The 19159-nt window shown below is 40.2% G+C and overlaps 1 protein-coding gene across 1 annotated transcript in view; it reads left to right on the top strand.

Annotated features, from left to right (window-relative positions):
* ITPR2 (inositol 1,4,5-trisphosphate receptor type 2) overlaps positions 1-19159 on the top strand; it is a 268073-nt gene that overhangs the window by 213226 nt on the left and 35688 nt on the right. The window contains 6 exon segments of the mRNA XM_037387540.1: positions 5746-5853; positions 8284-8476; positions 11302-11427; positions 14278-14453; positions 15765-15929; positions 18074-18269. Coding sequence (XP_037243437.1) covers positions 5746-5853; positions 8284-8476; positions 11302-11427; positions 14278-14453; positions 15765-15929; positions 18074-18269 — 964 coding nt within the window.

Genomic DNA, 19159 nt, shown 5'->3' with positions numbered 1-19159 from the left:
GGGGTTTCCCCTTGTGAGGGGGCTTTGGTGGTGCCAGATCTCACACTGCCTGGCTCCAGGAGCCAAGGGACTGAAGGGGAAAAACGAGGAAGAGATTGTAGCTGTAAATGAGCCCCAGCTGCACAGGTCTGTTTGCACAGCAAGGTGAAACTAATCTGAACAGAAGCAATTATTCTGCTGTTGCTGCAAGTTTGATTTTGTCTTGTTTCTCCCTGGTGAAAGACCACCAGCCTTTAGGCTGGCAACCCACACTGCAGTACCACAGGTTACTGACAGGGTAGAGATGAAGATAATTTACAGCAGCTCAATCGGATGCCATGCACTGGGCATCAGCTCTGTACAAACAGCTCTTGCCTCGCTTCCCCCAAGGTCTTTAGTTCATCACCTTCCAGGGCTGCGTAGTGGCCTCCCTCTGCCCTGACACACTGGAGGGGGCTGGCTGGCACACCAGAGGGTTGGCTAACCCAGTGTCCTTCCCCTACCAGGTGTGCATCTCCCCCATCAGGTAACAGCCTTACTGCTGCCTTACAACTGTGAGAAAAAAACTCAAGAGAATTGGTGACAGCGATAGTAATTTTTTAACTGATTTTGTTTCTGGTTTTTTACATGTTTGTAATACTTCTTTATAGTATAATGCTGTAAATATAAAGTGTTGCAAGGCACAGAAGCTATTTGTGTCTTTATTTGTGCTTCTCAGCCAGTTATCCAAAGCTTATAGCTTACAGCTTACAGCATCAGCCTTTTCTAGAAAATCAGTTTAACACGTTTGACATTTTGCCAGTGAACCGACTCTTCTGTGAAAAACCTAGTTGCTTACAGGACACTAAGCCTCACCCATTTAGATCCCTTTATACCATCCCAGTCATAAAAAGTCACCTTTACCTCCCAGGTTTGGCAGTCTGAAAATGCTAGAGAGCGAAATAGATCTCACAGAATTTGGGGGTCTTCTGCCTGCTGTTTCTAGCTAATATTTCTTGGACTCCTGTCCTTTTTTGATCCTGGTGAAATCAGGAGTTTTGACAACCATCTCAGCTGTGTACTGGGTTAGTCCTCATAACTCTGATGAGAACTTGAGTAACAGAGGAGACGCCTTTTACAAGTTGCAGTGAGGGAATGACACATTCTTGTAAAAATACGGAAGGGGTCTGTGTTTCACAGAGATAATGAGAAGTGGAGAATTACTTTCTCTTTTCCCATTAATTTTTCCACAGGCACACACATATGTACATAAGTATTTTGGCAAACCAATCTAGTATCCCAAGTCAGTGAGCTGATGACATGAACATTCACAGCTTTAAATCACCTTTTGTTTGAAAACATTTACAGAACTGCATTTTTGTTCAAGGAAATCTTGGGTTTAAAACAAAAAGCCTGCAGGAAAGCAATATATTGTTAATTGCAAAAGATGGATCTGCTCTGGTTTTTCACACTGCGGATCATTTATGGCATCCCAGATGACTAGCAGATCTGATTTTACAATCATGTTGTGTGAGGAGTTTAGACTGAGTATTACTTGTAATTCTGTCATTTATCTCTACTCTTTCTTTATTAATGTTTTCAGCGTTCTTGGTCTGTCCTCAATCTTTCACATTTTGTACTGATGCTTTATTACAGTGTTTTCCAAATTTTTAAAGTTAAAATCTTTCAAGATGAACAGCAGTCCTTCCTCAGGAACTAACTGAAAGCCAAATGATCTTTATTCATATAGCTTTTGCCTTACACATCCCCTTTTTGGAAATCACTGTTCCATTGTATGCTATTGCTTCCTCATCCCTATATACCTTGATGAACAGTAAAATACAGTGTTGGTATTTTAAATATTTCACTGGCATGGTTGATGGGTAAGTGAATGAATGACTGAGAGTTTTCTCCTCAGAGGTGATTTTTGGCAGGGGCTCTTTGCAAATTCAGGCTCTAGTGATGGTTATTTTTTGTATCAATTACACTTGCTATGTATTTTTGAGCTTTACTTTGCAAATATAAATGGGGTTGTTCTTTTCATTACAGTTGCTATTGTCCATGCCCAGCCAGTGTCTGGCCCTCCAGCTCCCCCAAAAGATTTGTGCAGGACTTCAGAAACACACTTAACTACATCACTGGAGTTAAATATGAAAGTGTCATTCAGAGCTTGCACGGCCTTTACATGCCAGGCACAGACTGTCACCTAGGCTGTATTATAAGCTCGGATAAGCTTTCCATATTTTAGGTTCACAGTTTGTCACTGCATTGTTATTTTCATTGCTGTGTCTTTGATCTCACAAAAAGCTCTGTGCTGGTCAAGGAGTCTGTTGACACAGTCCCCTTTGCCCATGTGGGCCTTTGTGCTCATTACAGAACGAGGGAAGGATCATGAAAGCAGAGCTTCAGAAAACATCGCAGTTGCCAAATAACATAGCATTTGTAAAGCTTTTCTGTGTCTTACTGTGGGCCTCTGCTTCAGATGTGAGCTTTCACAGATTGCTGTCCGCACCGCTCTTTCATCGATGTAGCTGTGACAATACAGAAATATTAGCAGTACTTATTATTGTGTCATTGTAGAGGAATCTATCCCACATAGAAACTGCAATACAAGCAGAAAATAGATAGACCTTTTGCCCCGAGGTTACTGTCTGAAGGTCTTGACTACAGAAGGTAAGTGGGTATAGAGAGATGGGGGAGCAGGAAGAGATGAAGTTGTGAGCACTTATTGCCTGGCACTATTGCTGGTACCTGTAGGTAGGTTTCCCTTCTGAAATCTGCCATAGTTCCTCCAGCTTGCTCAGCAATCCCTGGTCATTTCTGATGTGTTTTTGCTGGCAGCTGAAGTGCTAGCACAGGAGATCCTGGCCTGTTCTTCAGATCATTTTCTCTAGTGTGGTGTCAGGAAGCCCCAGCTGTGTGTTGCTGGGCTGTGTGCACACACCAGCACAAGACAGTGATGGCCTGAAAGGACAGTGTAATAAAATATAATGAAGATCACTGAATGCACGCTGGTTTTAAAAGCACATTGCTGCTGTTCACGTGAAACCTGATAGTGAAATATGCACTGCATCAGTGCTGTCTCAAATCACCAGTCCGTTAACACACTGCGCTAGTCAGTCCCATTGCAACACAAGAGGGCTGAGATGGTTTTGCCTTCTAGTCCATGTGGTAAGGGAACTTCTGTTACTGAAATTTACCAAGAGATACTATTACAGTAAAAGTTATGAACAGTTAAAAGCATATCAGGAAGCAATCAATACCTTGAGATTTTTTATGGTTTACAAATGGCATTTCCAATTCTGTATACAAATTCAAGTATGTTTACAGAAAGTTTTTTGTGGTACTAAAGGAAATTTCTGAATCTATACATGTCTGTTTCCCCAGACTGGCGTAATTTTAATATGAGAAGAACTATCCATCCATACATCCTTGACTTGTCATTTATTAGAAAACTCAAAATCTTAATGCTTGACATTGGAGAATAAAGGGTCAAGATACAGGCAAAGTTCTTCTGTATTACAGAAGATAAAAAAGGGGAATATATTTGCTTCTGGTTATGCTAATTAATCACTCCAAGCAGGGTGTGATTGTGTTCTGTCTAGTCAGTTCTTTTCTTCATATCTTAAAGAAGAGATATAGCCAAAGTAAAGGGCATTTGGAGATAGACAAGGAAAATAATTGAGTCACAGAGAGTCTTCTGTTTGAGGAGGAATGGGAAAGATAGGGATTGTTTTAATTTAAAGAAGAGACAAATAAGAGAGGACGTGACAGTAGCGTACAGAATGATGAATGATATAGTGGAGGTGAATTGGGTGTTCTTGCTTGCCCTTTCAGGAGTATAGAAGCAGAGGGACATTCAATACAGCTGAAAGGCAAAAATAGTAACACTGTTTAAAGGGAATTTTTAAACAGTGACTACCTTGTTTCCACAAGCTTGTTTCTCTGTGACGCTAGAGCATTTATTGAGGGGGATGCAAAAGACCTCTAGAAAATGAATTCAAGTTGTCCTGCTAGGCAGATGTTGTCGGCCTACTGCAGAGACTACTGACTGGATCAGGTTATATGGCTTGTGTGAAGGAGAACTAGGCAGATGGTCTTAAAGAACCTTTTTATTCTGGAAAATAAGTGGAAGTTGCATAAGATATTAATACATGTAATGAGACTATCCGTAAATTTGCTTGACAGAGTAAAAAAGTAACTATTCAAGGCAGAAATCTATTATTGATGGAAAGAATATTGCTCTGCAGTTGACCCCCATGTGATTTTTTCCATGTCTCCCTGATTACCTACTCATGAACCTTTCATAAAAGGCTGATGTTCTGCCACATAGACTCAGAGCTCTACTGTCACAGCCAAGCAGACTTCTGTCCATGAGGAAGTTGTAGGAAGCACATTTATTCTTCCTGAATGTTCCTTTCTGGTACTCTCTTGCTTTTTGGACATTCCATTCATCATTCATCTTTAATTATTTAAGTTTCTATCAAGATCCAGAAAAAATGTAATTTGATCAATTGTGATCAATAAATAAAAAAATAAATAAAAAATAAAAAATGAATGTCAATAAATAAACTCTGTATTCCCCCCCCCCCCCCTTCTTCAATACAAAGGGGATGGTGAGACATGTAAATAGCTTATAAACAAGTGAGATCACTTTCTGGTTAGATTATTACAATGTCCGTTTAGATCCATTATTACTTTTAGACTTGATCCCTGACACTTTCTTTGTAGATTTGTGATTATTTTATAATTCCTCACCATACTATACTATTTTGTGTAGTACAATCCTAATCCACCTGTGGTGATCATCACTTCAGAGCCTAATTCTTGTGGCTGTTTTGCGTGCTGTGCCTTCCTCATTTCTAATGTCTGTGTCTAGTCCATTGTGGTAGTGTTGTGTAGTGATTAAGACCTGGATCACATCTGCAAGATAGCCTTGCCTTTCCTGTCTCAGTTTCCCCCACCTTAAAAGAGGGAAACACCTCAGAGTTTCTGGGTTAAAACCACTCACTATGATATAGGGAAAATTTCATTTTTACCAATGTTTCCTCATGCCTTGTAATTAGGTCTTTGTTTCCCACTGACCTAAGGGACCTAAATCATGAATGCATTTGCTGACATTCTCAGTATTAAACTTTGTGCAGCTATGGAGCACTTAAAATACTTGCTGTTCCACAAAACCAGATGTATTTTATGAATCATGTATATAATTTGTAAAAGTTTGTGGGAGATACATATCTCTGTGTGTGTGTGTGTATACATATGTGCCATGTATATAAACTGTACAGTTAGGAATGTGTTTGCCCACCATTGCAGTCCACCTGCCTCTGAAATAGTTATGGATGTTATCTTGGCAGCCCTGAAATACCAACCTACAACATGGTGAAGAACAGTTTAGCCATTCAAAATCACAGAAAAAATTCAATTGTAAATGTAATTACATAGTTAGAGGTATGCAAATTTTATGTCTAAACTTAAGTGAAAATAAGCATTCAGTCTAATTTTCTGGCATTTGTCAAAAGCCCTCCAAAACCCGTCCAGGCTGCAGGCTAAGCTGCCTTTCATAAATCTCAGCCAAAGACTTGCTGCTGACTTTTTAAGACTAAATTATTTCTGTTGTTCTCAAGTAATTACATTTTTGTTGTTATCTGTGGAAAGAGCCCCACTGGGTTGAGCATGTAAGTATATGGGGATGGGGGGAAGAGGATTTTTGTTAGTTAAGTGGAGATGATAAAGCTGAAAACACAGCAGCAGGACATAAATCAGATTTTTTTTTTCTTTTTCTAGTTGGCTCGTCACAATAAAACATTGCAACAGATGCTGAAGCCAGGGTCAGATCCAGATGAAGGAGATGAAGCCTTGAGGTATTATGCCAATCATACGGCACAGATAGAGGTAAAGAATTGCTCACTAAAAGATTGAATATGAGACAAGTTTGCATCTTTTGCATGGTATATCACCTCTTTTTAAGCTTCTGAACAGCAAAGCTTATTCAAATAGTGTAGATTATTTATGAGAATGAGAAGGTTGAATAATATGCTTTTGGCTATGGGAGAAAAAGAAATGCACCTATATTAAAAGTGGCTCCAAGTAATCATTTTACAGTAGCTTTCCTGTGTGTTACCGAACAAGTTTTGTTAGGAAAATAATGACTGTGGGTAGTAGCTGTGTCATGAAGTCAAGAATAATCTTGTATGGTACATCACTCAAATAAATAATCATGAGTTTCAAAGCCAGTGATGCTAACTGATCGAATTAAAAGTCTGGCTGGAGTACAAAGAGGTTTTGAAGTGGTGTAGACATTCAGTATGGCTTTTGTTTAAAAGACCAAGGCCTGGCCTGGTTCATCAGTTCTGTTCTCTATTTTAAACTTTACCCCTGCCATGGGTTGGATTTAGACCAGGATCTACAGAGATGTTTAGGTTCTTAACTCGTACATCAGTTCCTGTGCTCTTATAGATTTCATGCTATTATAGGCATCAAGATAGGAGTTAGGGACTGTAGTATCCAGAGTGGTTAATGACTTTGTAAGGAGGAGAAATTGTGTGGTGTGAAGGCAGCTGCTGCAAGAGGCTGCAGGAAAAAGAGGCATCTGGGTCTCTCTTGGAAATGCTCTATCAGGTCCAAAATTGGATGAGTATGAAAACTGCATGGTATGGCTGTACACAGGCCCAGCCTGAATCTGAGCCAATAATTTTATCTTCAGTGGGCTCCCCAGCTCCATCAACATTGGACCTCGTTGCACATCAGCATTTCATTTGTAGGGAGCAGGCTTGACGCATGCACCTCAGGTCTGTATTGTCCTGGCTGCCATCAAGACAGGCCATGGCTGGGCCCTTCTAGGTTTCCCACCATCCTTTTTGCTTGATAGTGGTCACGTTATTCCACCACAGGGTAGATGAAAGCTCCATGGTTGTAGTTTTGAGTTTACTACATGTATTTAGTAAAGAGGAGCTCAGTGCTCCACTTTAACATATTTTAATACTTTGGGTGCTTCCGAGGTATTGCTTAGCAATTATCAGCCAAATTATCTGGGTAGGTTGTAAATTTAGGCATTAAACAAGCACCGTGGTCTGATTTTATGTTCCTTGAGCAGATATGGAGGCCTCTGTTCTCAGGGAGGCTTTTTAATGCCATTCTGCAGAGCAGCACATGCAGCTTACCTCTTCGATTAAGTCCCTGACAGAATTGAAGATGCGCTGTCAGCCAACTTCACTCACCCTACCAGGTTGGCTGCAGTCACAGAGTCCTGTTGCGCAGCTGCTGGCCTGAGACACAACTATTTACTTAGGACACTTCAAAATTGCCGGTTCACATTTCACATAATGCACATGTCCATGGGCAGACATGAGCATAATTATCCTTCATCTCCATTGCCAACGTGCTTGACCATGTTACTTTTCAAAATTACTTAAGATAGGTGGTTTTTCAGTATGTTCACCTAATAAATGTGAATTAAGAGAGAGAAGGGAGAGTTCTTTAATACGGGACTATGACTGGAAAAGTGAAACACAACCCAGCATTGCTGCTGTATCAAATGGATGTTTGCTGGTCTTTCTCTGAAAGCAGACCTAGACCTGTTTGGCTTTTCAGATATAGCTCCTTTATATCAGGTTATCTCATTTGTTTGATTTGAAAGTCAAATAGTGGGGATTTTCTCACCAGTGGCTGTACAGAGACATGGATCTAGGAGTCAAGATGAGTTTTCTATCCATTTCTGTGTTTTTAGTAATGTGTACAGTACATGATCAGAATGGAGAAGCAATTTTGATGACAGTGTGGTGAGATGGAATAAAATCTAGCTCACTTACCGATAACTTGATAGGCCCTGAAATACAAACAATGCAAAACCTTGTAAGAAGATAAAGACTGGCAAGATATAGGTGTTGACTGAGTAACAAGGTGTTATTTTTGCATGTTCACCTTCACAACTTACCTCATCATAGTAACAGACTCAAGGTGAGAAAAGAATTTCATAATTTGAGCAGAAAGCCCCAGAACTTCTGCACTGTTGACTGTGAGAGACTCATTTCAATTTATTGCAGAATTGAACCATTCTGAATTAGAACATTTTTTATATTTGTGAGAGGTCCGGATCTAGGTTTTGCTTGAGACATACATTTGTGACCATATTTTCAGGCAAGCTTTTGAAGATAGAAAAGCAGTTTTACTTTGGTTTACCACTGATAGGTTCAGCTGCATTGTAATGTTCAAATAATTTACACATTAATTTATAAATAAAAGAGGATCTACGAACAAGAAAAGATATGACAAAACGGTTGGAGAGTCACTGATTCTGAAAAAAAATATGCATTTTATTTATAGATTGTTCGCCATGATAGAACAATGGAACAGATCGTCTTCCCTGTCCCCAATATTTGTGAATTCCTCACTCGGGAATCCAAAAGTCGGGTATTCAATACAACAGAGAGAGATGAGCAAGGGAGCAAAGTCAATGACTTTTTCCAGCAGACAGATGATCTGTACAACGAGATGAAATGGCAAAAGAAAATTAGGAGTAAGTATTGCAATTTCAAAAAATAGCTTAATTATGCTAAAACCCTGCTTTTAAGCCTTCAAATACTTTCGTTTTAATCATTCACTTTTCTCTGTTCACTTCGATATTGCAACAGGCAAAACTGTTCAGGGGTTGAGTACAGGTCAGCAGAGTATAGGTCAGCTGAGACACTTGCACGCCACCATGGAAGAGGTATAATGTGGAGCAGTCAGTAATAGAAGTAATGTGTTCAAGATGATGTTTTGGACTCCAAAAGTTAAATTGAGGGATGGATGAACTGGGTGTTGTTCTACTAAACTCTATTGAGTTGCACCTAATTAAGCCAAAGCCCCTAATATTTAACAAAAACATGTGTAGCTGCATATTTGAGGTTTGGAGATTCCTAAAAGACCATTAAGAAACTTGTAAATGTCAGTCACTTAAAAACATCTCTCACCAGAACCTCAGCTGCTTTAAATCTGCCTGACTCCCATGGAGTCAGTTCCCCTCTGCCAGTTCGCATCAGTCTTGCTTGACTAGGCTGCAGTGCGTCCCAGTCTGTTAGCCCATACTGGTGTATGTCCCGTGGTAGTGGGAGAGGCACATGCCCCACCTTAAGCTGCTTGCAGATCTGACAGGCACAGTCAAGATCATGGGGGAGAGATCAAAGCAGGGACCCGAAGAGGAGGTGCAGTGAAGTCAAGCCAGGTACCCTGAGTTTCTTGTTTGGTTCACTGGTGAGCATTATAGCTGCTGGCCCTTGCCAGAAATGGGGTTGCTGCCGATGTCCCGGGGGTGGGAAGCTCCTGCCAGCTCAGCCACTGTCAGCTCTGCCCTTTGCTTTTGGAGCAGAGAATCAAGGCTGCAAACTAATTAAGCATCTACAGTATCCCTGCGGGATAGGGAAGGAAGTTACATTTTATATATGTATCTAGATAAAAATACACGAGAGTGATCACTTCATTCACTGCTAAAACACAGATGCCATTGGGGTGGCACACATCAGCTGCTCACAGCAACATGATGCAATTGATTAGGAAGGATGGGCAGAGTAGGATCTATGGTCAGAGCAGCAGGGAGTTCAGATAGTCAAAGCAGTATGGTTTAATGTAGCATCCTTAACATGGTGGAAGCATGAATGTTGGCTGCAGTTTTTATAAATGTCAATTCCCAGGCTATAATTTTCCGAGGCAGTAGTCTTCAGTGTGAACCCTATAGGCCCAGGTCCACTTCCCTTGGTGGCACTGTAGGAACTTGTCTGTACTTACAAACTGACCACAATAGAAGTTGAAAAATAAATGATTCCAGAATAATTCCCTATGTGCACAGTCTGTTTGGGAATAAAAGTCATTGTATTGTAGAAAAATTACTGCAGTAACAAAATTATATCTGTGGGTTTTGCTTAAGAAACACAAATAAAAGAGCCCAACCTTACACTTACATAGACCAGACCTGCCTAATGCTATAAGCAAAGAAAATTGGTTTATTTTTATTCAGAACAGAAATTCCTCAGTACCTTTCATCAGTGGAATGGCTCACAAGTCTCCATGTGTTTTGTTTTTTTTTTATTTGAAAAGATAATACAGGTTGAGGCTCAGTTCATTCTTTAGCCAGGTGTCTGTTAGCGTGCAGTCTGTTGCTTAAATTGACAGATGCCATTTGCAGTGGCTCCAAATGCTTCAATCTCAGCAGTCAACAGCATAAGGTTATCACAGTAAAATCTGAATGTTTACCTAATCCCAATTAAAGTCTATTTAGACTAAAGCCTGAGACAGTCATATGCAGTTGAAGGAGTCTGCTCCTTGTAAAGAGTTATCTGGGTGCAGGCAAGTCAGGAATATGCTCTGCATACTTGCAGAAGGTTCTCAGTACTTAAAAAGCTAATTAATAGGAATATATCATGTTTGAATAGATAAACCTCTCTGGCTAGAGATTTTTTTCACACTATTGCACATAGAATCTCGTTTAAAATGTTCATTTAAACATGTTGTATTGCAGTCATATATATGAAGTGCTTCCCTGGGTCTTAGTACCCTCTGATCTTGTTTGTAGCTTTTGCTGAATCGTTTATGTGACACTGGACACAAAATCTTAACCCTGTTTTGCCCTATTTCCCATTTTAGTCTTTTCTAACTAGGTTATAGGTTCTTTGGGGTATAGACTGTTTCTGTGTGTTTATTCAGCACTTCACATATGGAGATCATGGCTCCATTTGAGTCCTTCTAAGCACAAGTAGCGAGCTGTTTGTCAGCAGGTAACCTTGGACATCTGAGGATTATGAAGGACCTAGACAGCTTTCATACAACCAAATTCCACTCAGACCACATTTTACATGCTCCCCAGAGAAGATCAAGATGTGTTAGTTTGACAGAGGTAGGGAAAATAGTGCAGTTCTGAAACCTTGCCTATTCCATCATTCTTTGAATAATGTCATCAGTGTACTTGCTCCAAACGGGTCATCTGGATGACCTATTCTGAGTCTCCTGGCTGACTGGCATGCAGAGTGCTAAAGTGTATTTGTTTGCTTGATTTTATTTCTCCATGCACAGAGGCTACAGTTTCAGAGGCAGGTGAACAGCCTCCTTCACAAAAGAGCCATTCCTAAAATCTTAGCAGAGGCAAAACTCTCATATGTAATAAACTATATTGGGATCTTTGGATTAAAAGCTCTGCTTGAAACTATGTTTTATGTTAAACTTGTATTTAATATTTGTTTATTTTGGTTAATTTTAAAGATCTGCGTATTTTCTTCATTAATCTGTGTTTTTTAATTCCCTTGAGGCCGTTACTGATAGAGTTCCTGCCTGCTTTCATTTCATTGATTGCTGTTGTTCTCCCTTTTCTAGATAATCCACCCCTGTTTTGGTTCTCCAGACACATCTCTCTCTGGGGGAGCATTTCCTTCAACCTTGCTGTATTCATCAATTTAGCAGTTGCTCTGTTCTACCCCTTTGGAGATGATGGAGATGAAGGCAAGTAGAGTTTGGTTTTATTTTTCCTTTTACTTTTAGAAGCTTTCAATTGTAAGGTAAAGGTTATATAAAACTGCATCTTCAGGTATGCTTCTGTGTGCAGAAGCTATTTAGTATCTTCTGAGTAGGTACAGATGTTCTCTGAAACATGGTAGTTGATCTTCTGTGCCTGACATGGCCCATTCAATATGAAGTAAAATGGACAGAACATAGCTGCTAAGCTGAAGATTATCTAGATGATCTGAACTAATTCTCCTTATTTATTTATTTTTTTATATTGCCATATTGCAGTGTACTACTGCACACATTTAGTTACAGCTTCTGAGCTGAAAAAGGACGGAGATTCCTTAGAACTGACCAAATCGAATGACTTGCAGGTCTTGAAAACATACAGAATAGAATGATTTGAAAACTAGCTTGTTGGCTTTTGACTGTTTTGTTTATTGGGATAAAAGGACGTAACTACTGCAGAGGATAAACGCATTATATAAAAATATGCTTACAACCTATGATTCTGTCTCTGCTTTATCACATGTCACAGGAAATATAGCAAATAATAAATTTCATTAAATAAATGCAGCAGACTAGCAGGAGGCCTCTTTGGATCCAAAACAAGCTTAATTGGGATAAAGGAGACTAAGTAGTTCAGAATACTGGTAATGGGAGTAGAGGCATTCACCTCTGGGTCTTTGATTCATGTCCAGTCCAGTCAGTAATGTGACTGAAAGTCACCTCTGTCTGATGGCATGTGAACTGGGCTGGTGGAAGCAGTCCAGCTTCTAGTAGATACATGTGCTTTTCACAAACACCAGAATTGGCACCAGCAAACATTCCTGTTGGCTGGCTAAACAGAAAGGCAGCAGATTAAAATATATTGGCATGGAGACCACGTTGCCCTTTCACCCTGCAGGGTGGTCTCTGCAGGTCACAGCACAGGCATCTCCGCAGCCTTGTGTAGCAAAGTTTGCAGGGCTGTGCTGTGTGAAAGGGAAGCGTTTGTACTTAGTGCTTTCCTGTTTGTAAACTGAGGAGTCGCTCAGAGTGCACACACATTACAGCCCCATGCAGGATGAGCGGAGAAATGAGGAGTTAATAATAAACCTTTTAAGCTACTAGATTTTAGCTGATCTATACTCATGGAAATCCTCTGGTCTGCAATCAGTAGGTATTAATACGTATTTTGAACTGCAGCTTTATATCGTATTAGTTTAAGTGGCCCCAGTAATCCAGTGATTTCAGTGATGGCGTATTTCAGGATTCCAGCTTCTAGTGCTTGTAAAAGCAAAAGCGGTTCCTGAGCAATAAACAGTGGTGTGGCCAAATGGAATGAGCAGGTCATGAGGCAGCCTTCTCACTCCCAGCCTCCCCCTCCACTAAAACCTGATCTAACAGGTTTTAGTGTCTGGAGTTTGTCTCCCACTTTTTCCCTTCACCTTGCCTAATTCCACCTATACTCATGTCGGAGGTGCCTGGGCTGATCTAATCATCCCCAAAATGCTGACTTTTTAGTAGATACCTGCACTTCTTACATGATATGACGTAAGCACAATTGCGCTCCAGATGAGGACTCCTTGCCTCCAGCGTGTGTGCCTGCACGTTACTGGTGTGGGACCTGCGAAGTGAAGTTGTTTGACGTTTGGCAGGGAAGAAGGAAAAATGATTTGTTAAAGAACCACTGAGTGCTTTGGCCTTACCTTTCAGATGCACTTGGAAGTTATTTGTTAGGATCCATTAAAAGTTCCAAATCTTGTTGGCAAAGAAACTATCTGCCAGAGCCACCCTTGAACCTCCTGCCAAGGGTATAAACACTCTTGAACTTTGGAAAAGTTTGGATGCCATCTGAATGTTGAGGCTAGGGCCTCACCTCATTGTGTTCTAATCCCACTGATGCTGCTCAGCTGTGTATCTGTTGCCAAAGAGATTGCATGATTCCTATTGTGAGTCCAGCTAAATTTTCTGTTCCCTTCTCCCCCATCACTGACCTCTTAGTTCATCTGATAACAATAGAAGTCAGTGTACAAGTGTGACAGCGCCCCGAGATCTGAATGTGCTTTTTATATCCCAGCAACGTGGTGTGTTTCCAGGGCTTTAAGCAGAGGAGAGAGGGAAAACAGGGGCATCGCTCAAAACTCAGGGAGAGCCTGGAGCCAGCATCTTGCAGAGCAGCAAAGAGACTGACTCTGAAGGCAGCGGCTCACACGCCTGCAGGACCTCAGAAGACCCAGGACCTACTGCCTCCCTAGGAGCAAGGCACAGCCATTCAGCTGCTCTCGGCAATGCAGATGCTGCCTGTGTCTGCCCAGGTCCCCGTGGCTGCCTGCTGATGCGGCAAGTGCCTTGCTCCCGTGCAGAGGCGGAGGCTCCCGCTGAACGCCCGCAGCATTCAGGGGAAAGCTGCTTTTCTAAAACCGGGGCGCTTTGGTGCTGTTGGGGATTGAAACGTGACGCTGCAGTGCAGTGCCACTTGCTGTGCCGCCCCGAGGACCGGCTATTTCTGTAGCTGAGCAATCATGGAATTAGACCGGAGGAGCCCTAATGATCCCTGCAGAAGGGAGCTGATTAGTAGCTTGCTCCAGGAGAAGGGTAAACTGTTTCATCTCTGAGCACTCCTTCGATTGTAATGGAAATTTCATTAGCTGCTCTTATTAATATACCTGTGCAAAAATCAACAATACTATGATAATAGCTCTTGCTGCAACTAAGGCAAGTTGTGGTCAGCAATTGTGATGCATAAATCATGCTTTTTATTAGCTGTATTGGCAAAGGAATTGATCTTTTGGATCTATTTCTTGGTGAAAAATGGAGTCTCCAAAGACGCTGTTCTCACATCTCCCTTTCTCCTCTATACAGGCACGCTCTCGCCGTTGTTTTCAGTCCTCCTTTGGATAGCAGTGGCATTCTGTACAGCAATGCTGTTTTTCATCTCCAAGCCTGTTGGTATTCGACCCTTTTTGGTGTCTGTTATTCTCAGGTCTATATATACTATAGGGCTTGGTCCTACCTTGATACTTCTTGGTGCTGCTAATGTAAGTACTTCAAAAGCAAGCAGGATTTCCCTTTCAGCAGAAGCAGAGATACTAAGGGTCTCCTATTAAAAAAAGCCCTTGATTAGAGCTGTGCAAAGAACTTGTTTTTCTGGTTCACTGGTTAAGCCAAAAAAATAAATCATTTCCAGTCATCCCGAAATGGCAGTATCAGCAAATTGGGAAGCTAAGAAAAAAGCTGGTTTGGGTTTGTGCATATGCAAATATTTTAAAAATAAAAACAATATGAAATTTAAAGAAATATTGCTGAATAAGGTCAATCAAATTTACAGTTTCTAATGCTAAAAGAATAATTTTCTCTACAAATATGCTCAGCAATATTGGCATAAATTTTTGAGATGTTTTTGTGAGCCTAAATATGTTTTTGAGAAGAAAAACATTTACAAAATTAAAAATTCTGTCAGCCCTTTGCCAGATCTTTTAACTTAGACATGAATCTGTTTGCATGCTTACTGAGCTTGGTAAGATACACAGTCATGCTCACAAGTCATCTATTTAGATTTCTGCCTGACTGCTACAGCTCTAATTCGCCTTAGCACAGAGTATTGGGCTATCTGCCACCATTTCTGTGAGAATTTCAGATTCTTAAAACTACTCAGACGTACAGCAAAGGTAAAGGCAAGTAAGCAGCACGTGCCCGTGTCAAATTTGTGAAAGAAAAAAAACATGTTCGGTCCTCATTGCTTGTCCTGGACTACCAAACAGATGAGGTTAGCCCCTTTTGTATTTACTTCTACACCGCTGTTCACGTGCAGGCAAAGCTCAGGAGTGGAGAATCTGATGCTGTTGCTTGAATGCTATACTTCACAAATGCCCCCCAGTATTACTTTTTTAGGGACTTTATATTTAAAACATGATCTGAAGAAAACAGTAGGTCTCACACACACCCCACACTTTCTGTTGTGTTACTAGTGTTCTCTTGGTAATAGCATGCCTTTAGCTGCTCTTACGTAATCTCGGGTCTAAACTCAGAATCATTAAGAGTTCACTCCCCAGTTATTCTTTTAATGCCTCATGACATTAATCCTGCCCTACTTGCTCACTGATGTTATAGAAATAAATCACGATGTAACAAGGCACAATGCAGTGTTAGAGAGGGTGATGTGCTTCCACTTACTGTCATAGGCTCATTCCGAGTTTACCTTGGGAGCTGGATTTCTCTCCTCTCACTCCAGCTGTCTAAAACTGTGTGTTTAGTCAAAGCAACCTATCTAGATTTTTTGCATGCTGCAGTAATGCAAAGAAGAAATAAAGGATTTTTCTGATGGAATAAACCTTTGTTACCCCCCACAGCTTTGCAACAAAATAGTGTTTCTGGTGAGCTTTGTTGGGAACCGTGGAACTTTTACCCGTGGCTACAGAGCAGTCATCATGGACATGGCTTTTCTCTATCACGTAGCATATGTCCTGGTCTGCATGCTGGGCCTCTGCGTGCATGAATTCTTCTATAGTTTCCTGGTAAGTATGTGCTTCTGTGGAGGGGAAGACTTTGCAAAAATAGAAAATACCGTTACCCGTGCAGCTGTCTTCAATTTCTTCCTGACAATCAAGCCAAATCATGTATTTTTAGCATACCGTTGTGCTGCTGCCCCTTAAGAGCTGCTGTTTTCATTAGAACGTGTTTCTATTAGGACTTATTTTATCTGCTTTAGAGTTAAAAATTCACCCCTTTCTTTTCAGACAGTGATCATACAGCCCACTCCTTTCTCCCACCTTTCCCCAGCATACATATATTCTGTGTCTGTTGTTCCTGTGTCTTGTGTCAGTCATAATCTCTTTGGGACAGGAGTTGTCCACTGGTGTGTGCATCATACCTAGACCAAAGGATCCCATTCCTCAGTTCATCTTGCAGCCCTAATAAAATAAATAAATAAATAAATTTCTTGGGAAACAGGGATGGCATGCCTCTGGTGTAGCAGGAAGATTCATCACTTTAAGTGTATCCCACTTCATTTTCTTTTGTTGCCATTACCCAGATGGAATGCCTTTTTATAATATGATACAGGTGCAATGAAAATGAATCATACAAAATTTTGCTAAACTCAGCTAACTGCTCCCTTCATGCTGAATAGCAGTAAAAGGTGTTTCACTGCTCTTGTTTTCTAATCCTTTTGCTTTATACTGGAATGTGTGAAACTTGTAGGGAGGCTGACTAAATTGTGGTCATGGGTTCACTTTCCTGTTTTACTTTTCTCAGCTTCCTGAATAGTGGTGAACTCCCAGCATTTCACAGAGGTGTGTTAAGCACACTAAAATTTTCAGGGGTTCAGTCCTTACTCTGGTAGAGCTCCTGTTGAAGTCAGGTTTTCCAGATCTTGACGTTGAAGTCAGCTTCAAAGTTCAGGCAGATTTCAAAGGAGCCAAGATTTTGTGGCTGGACCCTTTTCAAATGGATGTAACTCTCCTGCTTAAAAAATGCACAGCAGATTATCTGTTACTCCTTCAGCGAGTAAGGTGATCCCTACCTTAAAATACTTTCCAAAGTGACAAGTAGTTTAAGAAACATTTTACGTACTTACTGTTTTTTCAGTGACTGCTATTGACCAGTGTCCATGATTCATGGATGTTATAATTGTCCATGTTCCCAGGTTCCTTCCAGGTGTTCACTTTCTAGTGGATATATTCTAAACGCTAATATTTGATCCTCATTTTAAGCTCTGTCATGTATGGAATGAGTGATAACTGTCTTCCCTCTATTACTAGTCCTTTCACAAGGGTGTGGATTTCAGATCTTGTGAATTGTGGCTAATACCTTCTTCTGTGGACCATTTTGATAAATCATAGCGTGTCACTTTATATCTGTAATCTGAGTGTTTTGAAGTGGAAATACATGCATTATAGATAAGGTCCAAAGCACTATAGAAACATCAATAGAATTGTAAGAGAAAAAAAGCTATAGTTTCTTGTAAAGCTCTTATCACATTTAATTGCTATTTTAGGCCTTTGACATTTAAATCACAATTATCTTAATGTATACTTTTTTAAAAAAAAGTTAAATACCAGGAAAGCATATAGTGCAGAGTAAAGAAGAGTAGAAGTTTCTAGTTTTATACAAACAGTGCAATGAATTTAACTTTGTTCTAAAAAGACATGGCTCTAATCCTTGTACATGTGAGTGACTTTTAAATGATGCCATGAGCTCCGAGAAACAGTTTACAGATATGTAATTACATGCAGGAGTGCTTTTTTGAGTTGCAGCTCATGCATGTTTATCAGATGGGAGATAACATGAAAAATTACTTTGTAGATATAGATCCATAGTATGAAGACACTGTTTTTTAATTTTAATCTAGCCTGGTTTTGAACATGGGGAAACAATGGATATTGTTGGTAACTGTTATCCATGTCTGGATCAGGCTCATATATACCTCATGACTTTGGATTTTACTGTAATTGATCTTAAAATTTGAAGTCCTGTTTTGGATTTTCTCCTATAAGCATGCCCAGCTCCCACTGAAATTAATGTTAATTGTGTGTTTATGAAGCTGAGAATTTAGAACATGGCTAGATGTATGTTTCAGTAGTTCAGATTGTTTTCCTATGTAGCATCTATATATTGCTTCATTTATATTCATTTTGCCTCTACTCTGTGCTTTTCCCAGCTGTTTGATCTGGTGTACCGAGAAGAGACATTGCTAAATGTGATAAAAAGTGTTACCCGGAATGGTCGTTCCATTATCCTGACTGCAGTGCTAGCACTCATCCTAGTTTATCTCTTCTCTATCATTGGGTTCCTCTTCTTGAAAGATGACTTTATCATGGAGGTTGACAGGTTGAAAATCAGGACCCCTGTTGCAGGTATTGTTTATTATATTAAAATTTGCTTCCAACGTACACCTTTTCTGTCTGCCTAACCTAGCTTTCATCTGAGGAAATTAAATTTCTTTATTTGCATCTGTGAGAGAAGAACTGATTCCATATACCTTAGAACTCAAGCAAGTCTCTGAGTAAAATTTAATGTGTATAGGATTGTGTTAGACTAGGCTTACCTGTTGAACTACAAAAGTCTAACACTGAAATTTAATTTTTTATGTCTTCTTTTCAAACTCATGCCAATATAAAAAAACCCAAAAATCTCTATTTCCTAAGTATTTGGAAGAGCAACTCAAAGTGCATTCTATGGGTTCTGAACTCACCTTCAAAGCAGCTCATAGTATTTTCTGTGTACTATATGAGGCATGGGACCTTAACATGTTCTGCAGGTTTATTCATTTGATTATTTTTTAAACTTCATCCAACAGAAATTATTACAGATCCCATCTTCTACTAATGGGAGGTTTCCTGAAGCATCTTTTAAATTCAGTGTGTATTTCATGAACTTCACCAATAGTGTGTAATCCTGACTTCATTAAAATCATTAGGAGTTTTTTAACCAGTTTTCAAAAGGCCAGGACTTCACCTTAAGGGAATGGGAGATTTTACCAGTGTGAATGGAGAGTTACAAACTTGCTTTGCTGGAAAAAAGCCAGGTCTGGTCTGTTGAGATCTTTGTATACACTGCCAACCACCCTGCTGGGAGCATGGGCAGAGAAGTAACTCTGCGTAGAAACACCTGAGAATAGCTTGTGACTAAATTCCTAGAGGCATGATTTTCCCAAATACTGAGCTCTTCAGACCTGTACACAAGCACACAACAAATAGTGGAAACCATCCTGGACTGTGTGCAGTCCACATTTGCCAGGCTTGTC

The sequence above is a fragment of the Falco rusticolus genome, chromosome 5, assembly GCF_015220075.1.
Source record: "Falco rusticolus isolate bFalRus1 chromosome 5, bFalRus1.pri, whole genome shotgun sequence".
NCBI classification, from domain to species: domain Eukaryota; kingdom Metazoa; phylum Chordata; class Aves; order Falconiformes; family Falconidae; genus Falco; species Falco rusticolus.
The sequence above is the reverse complement of the archived record's forward strand: the minus strand, read 5'-3'. Positions and strand labels throughout refer to the sequence as shown.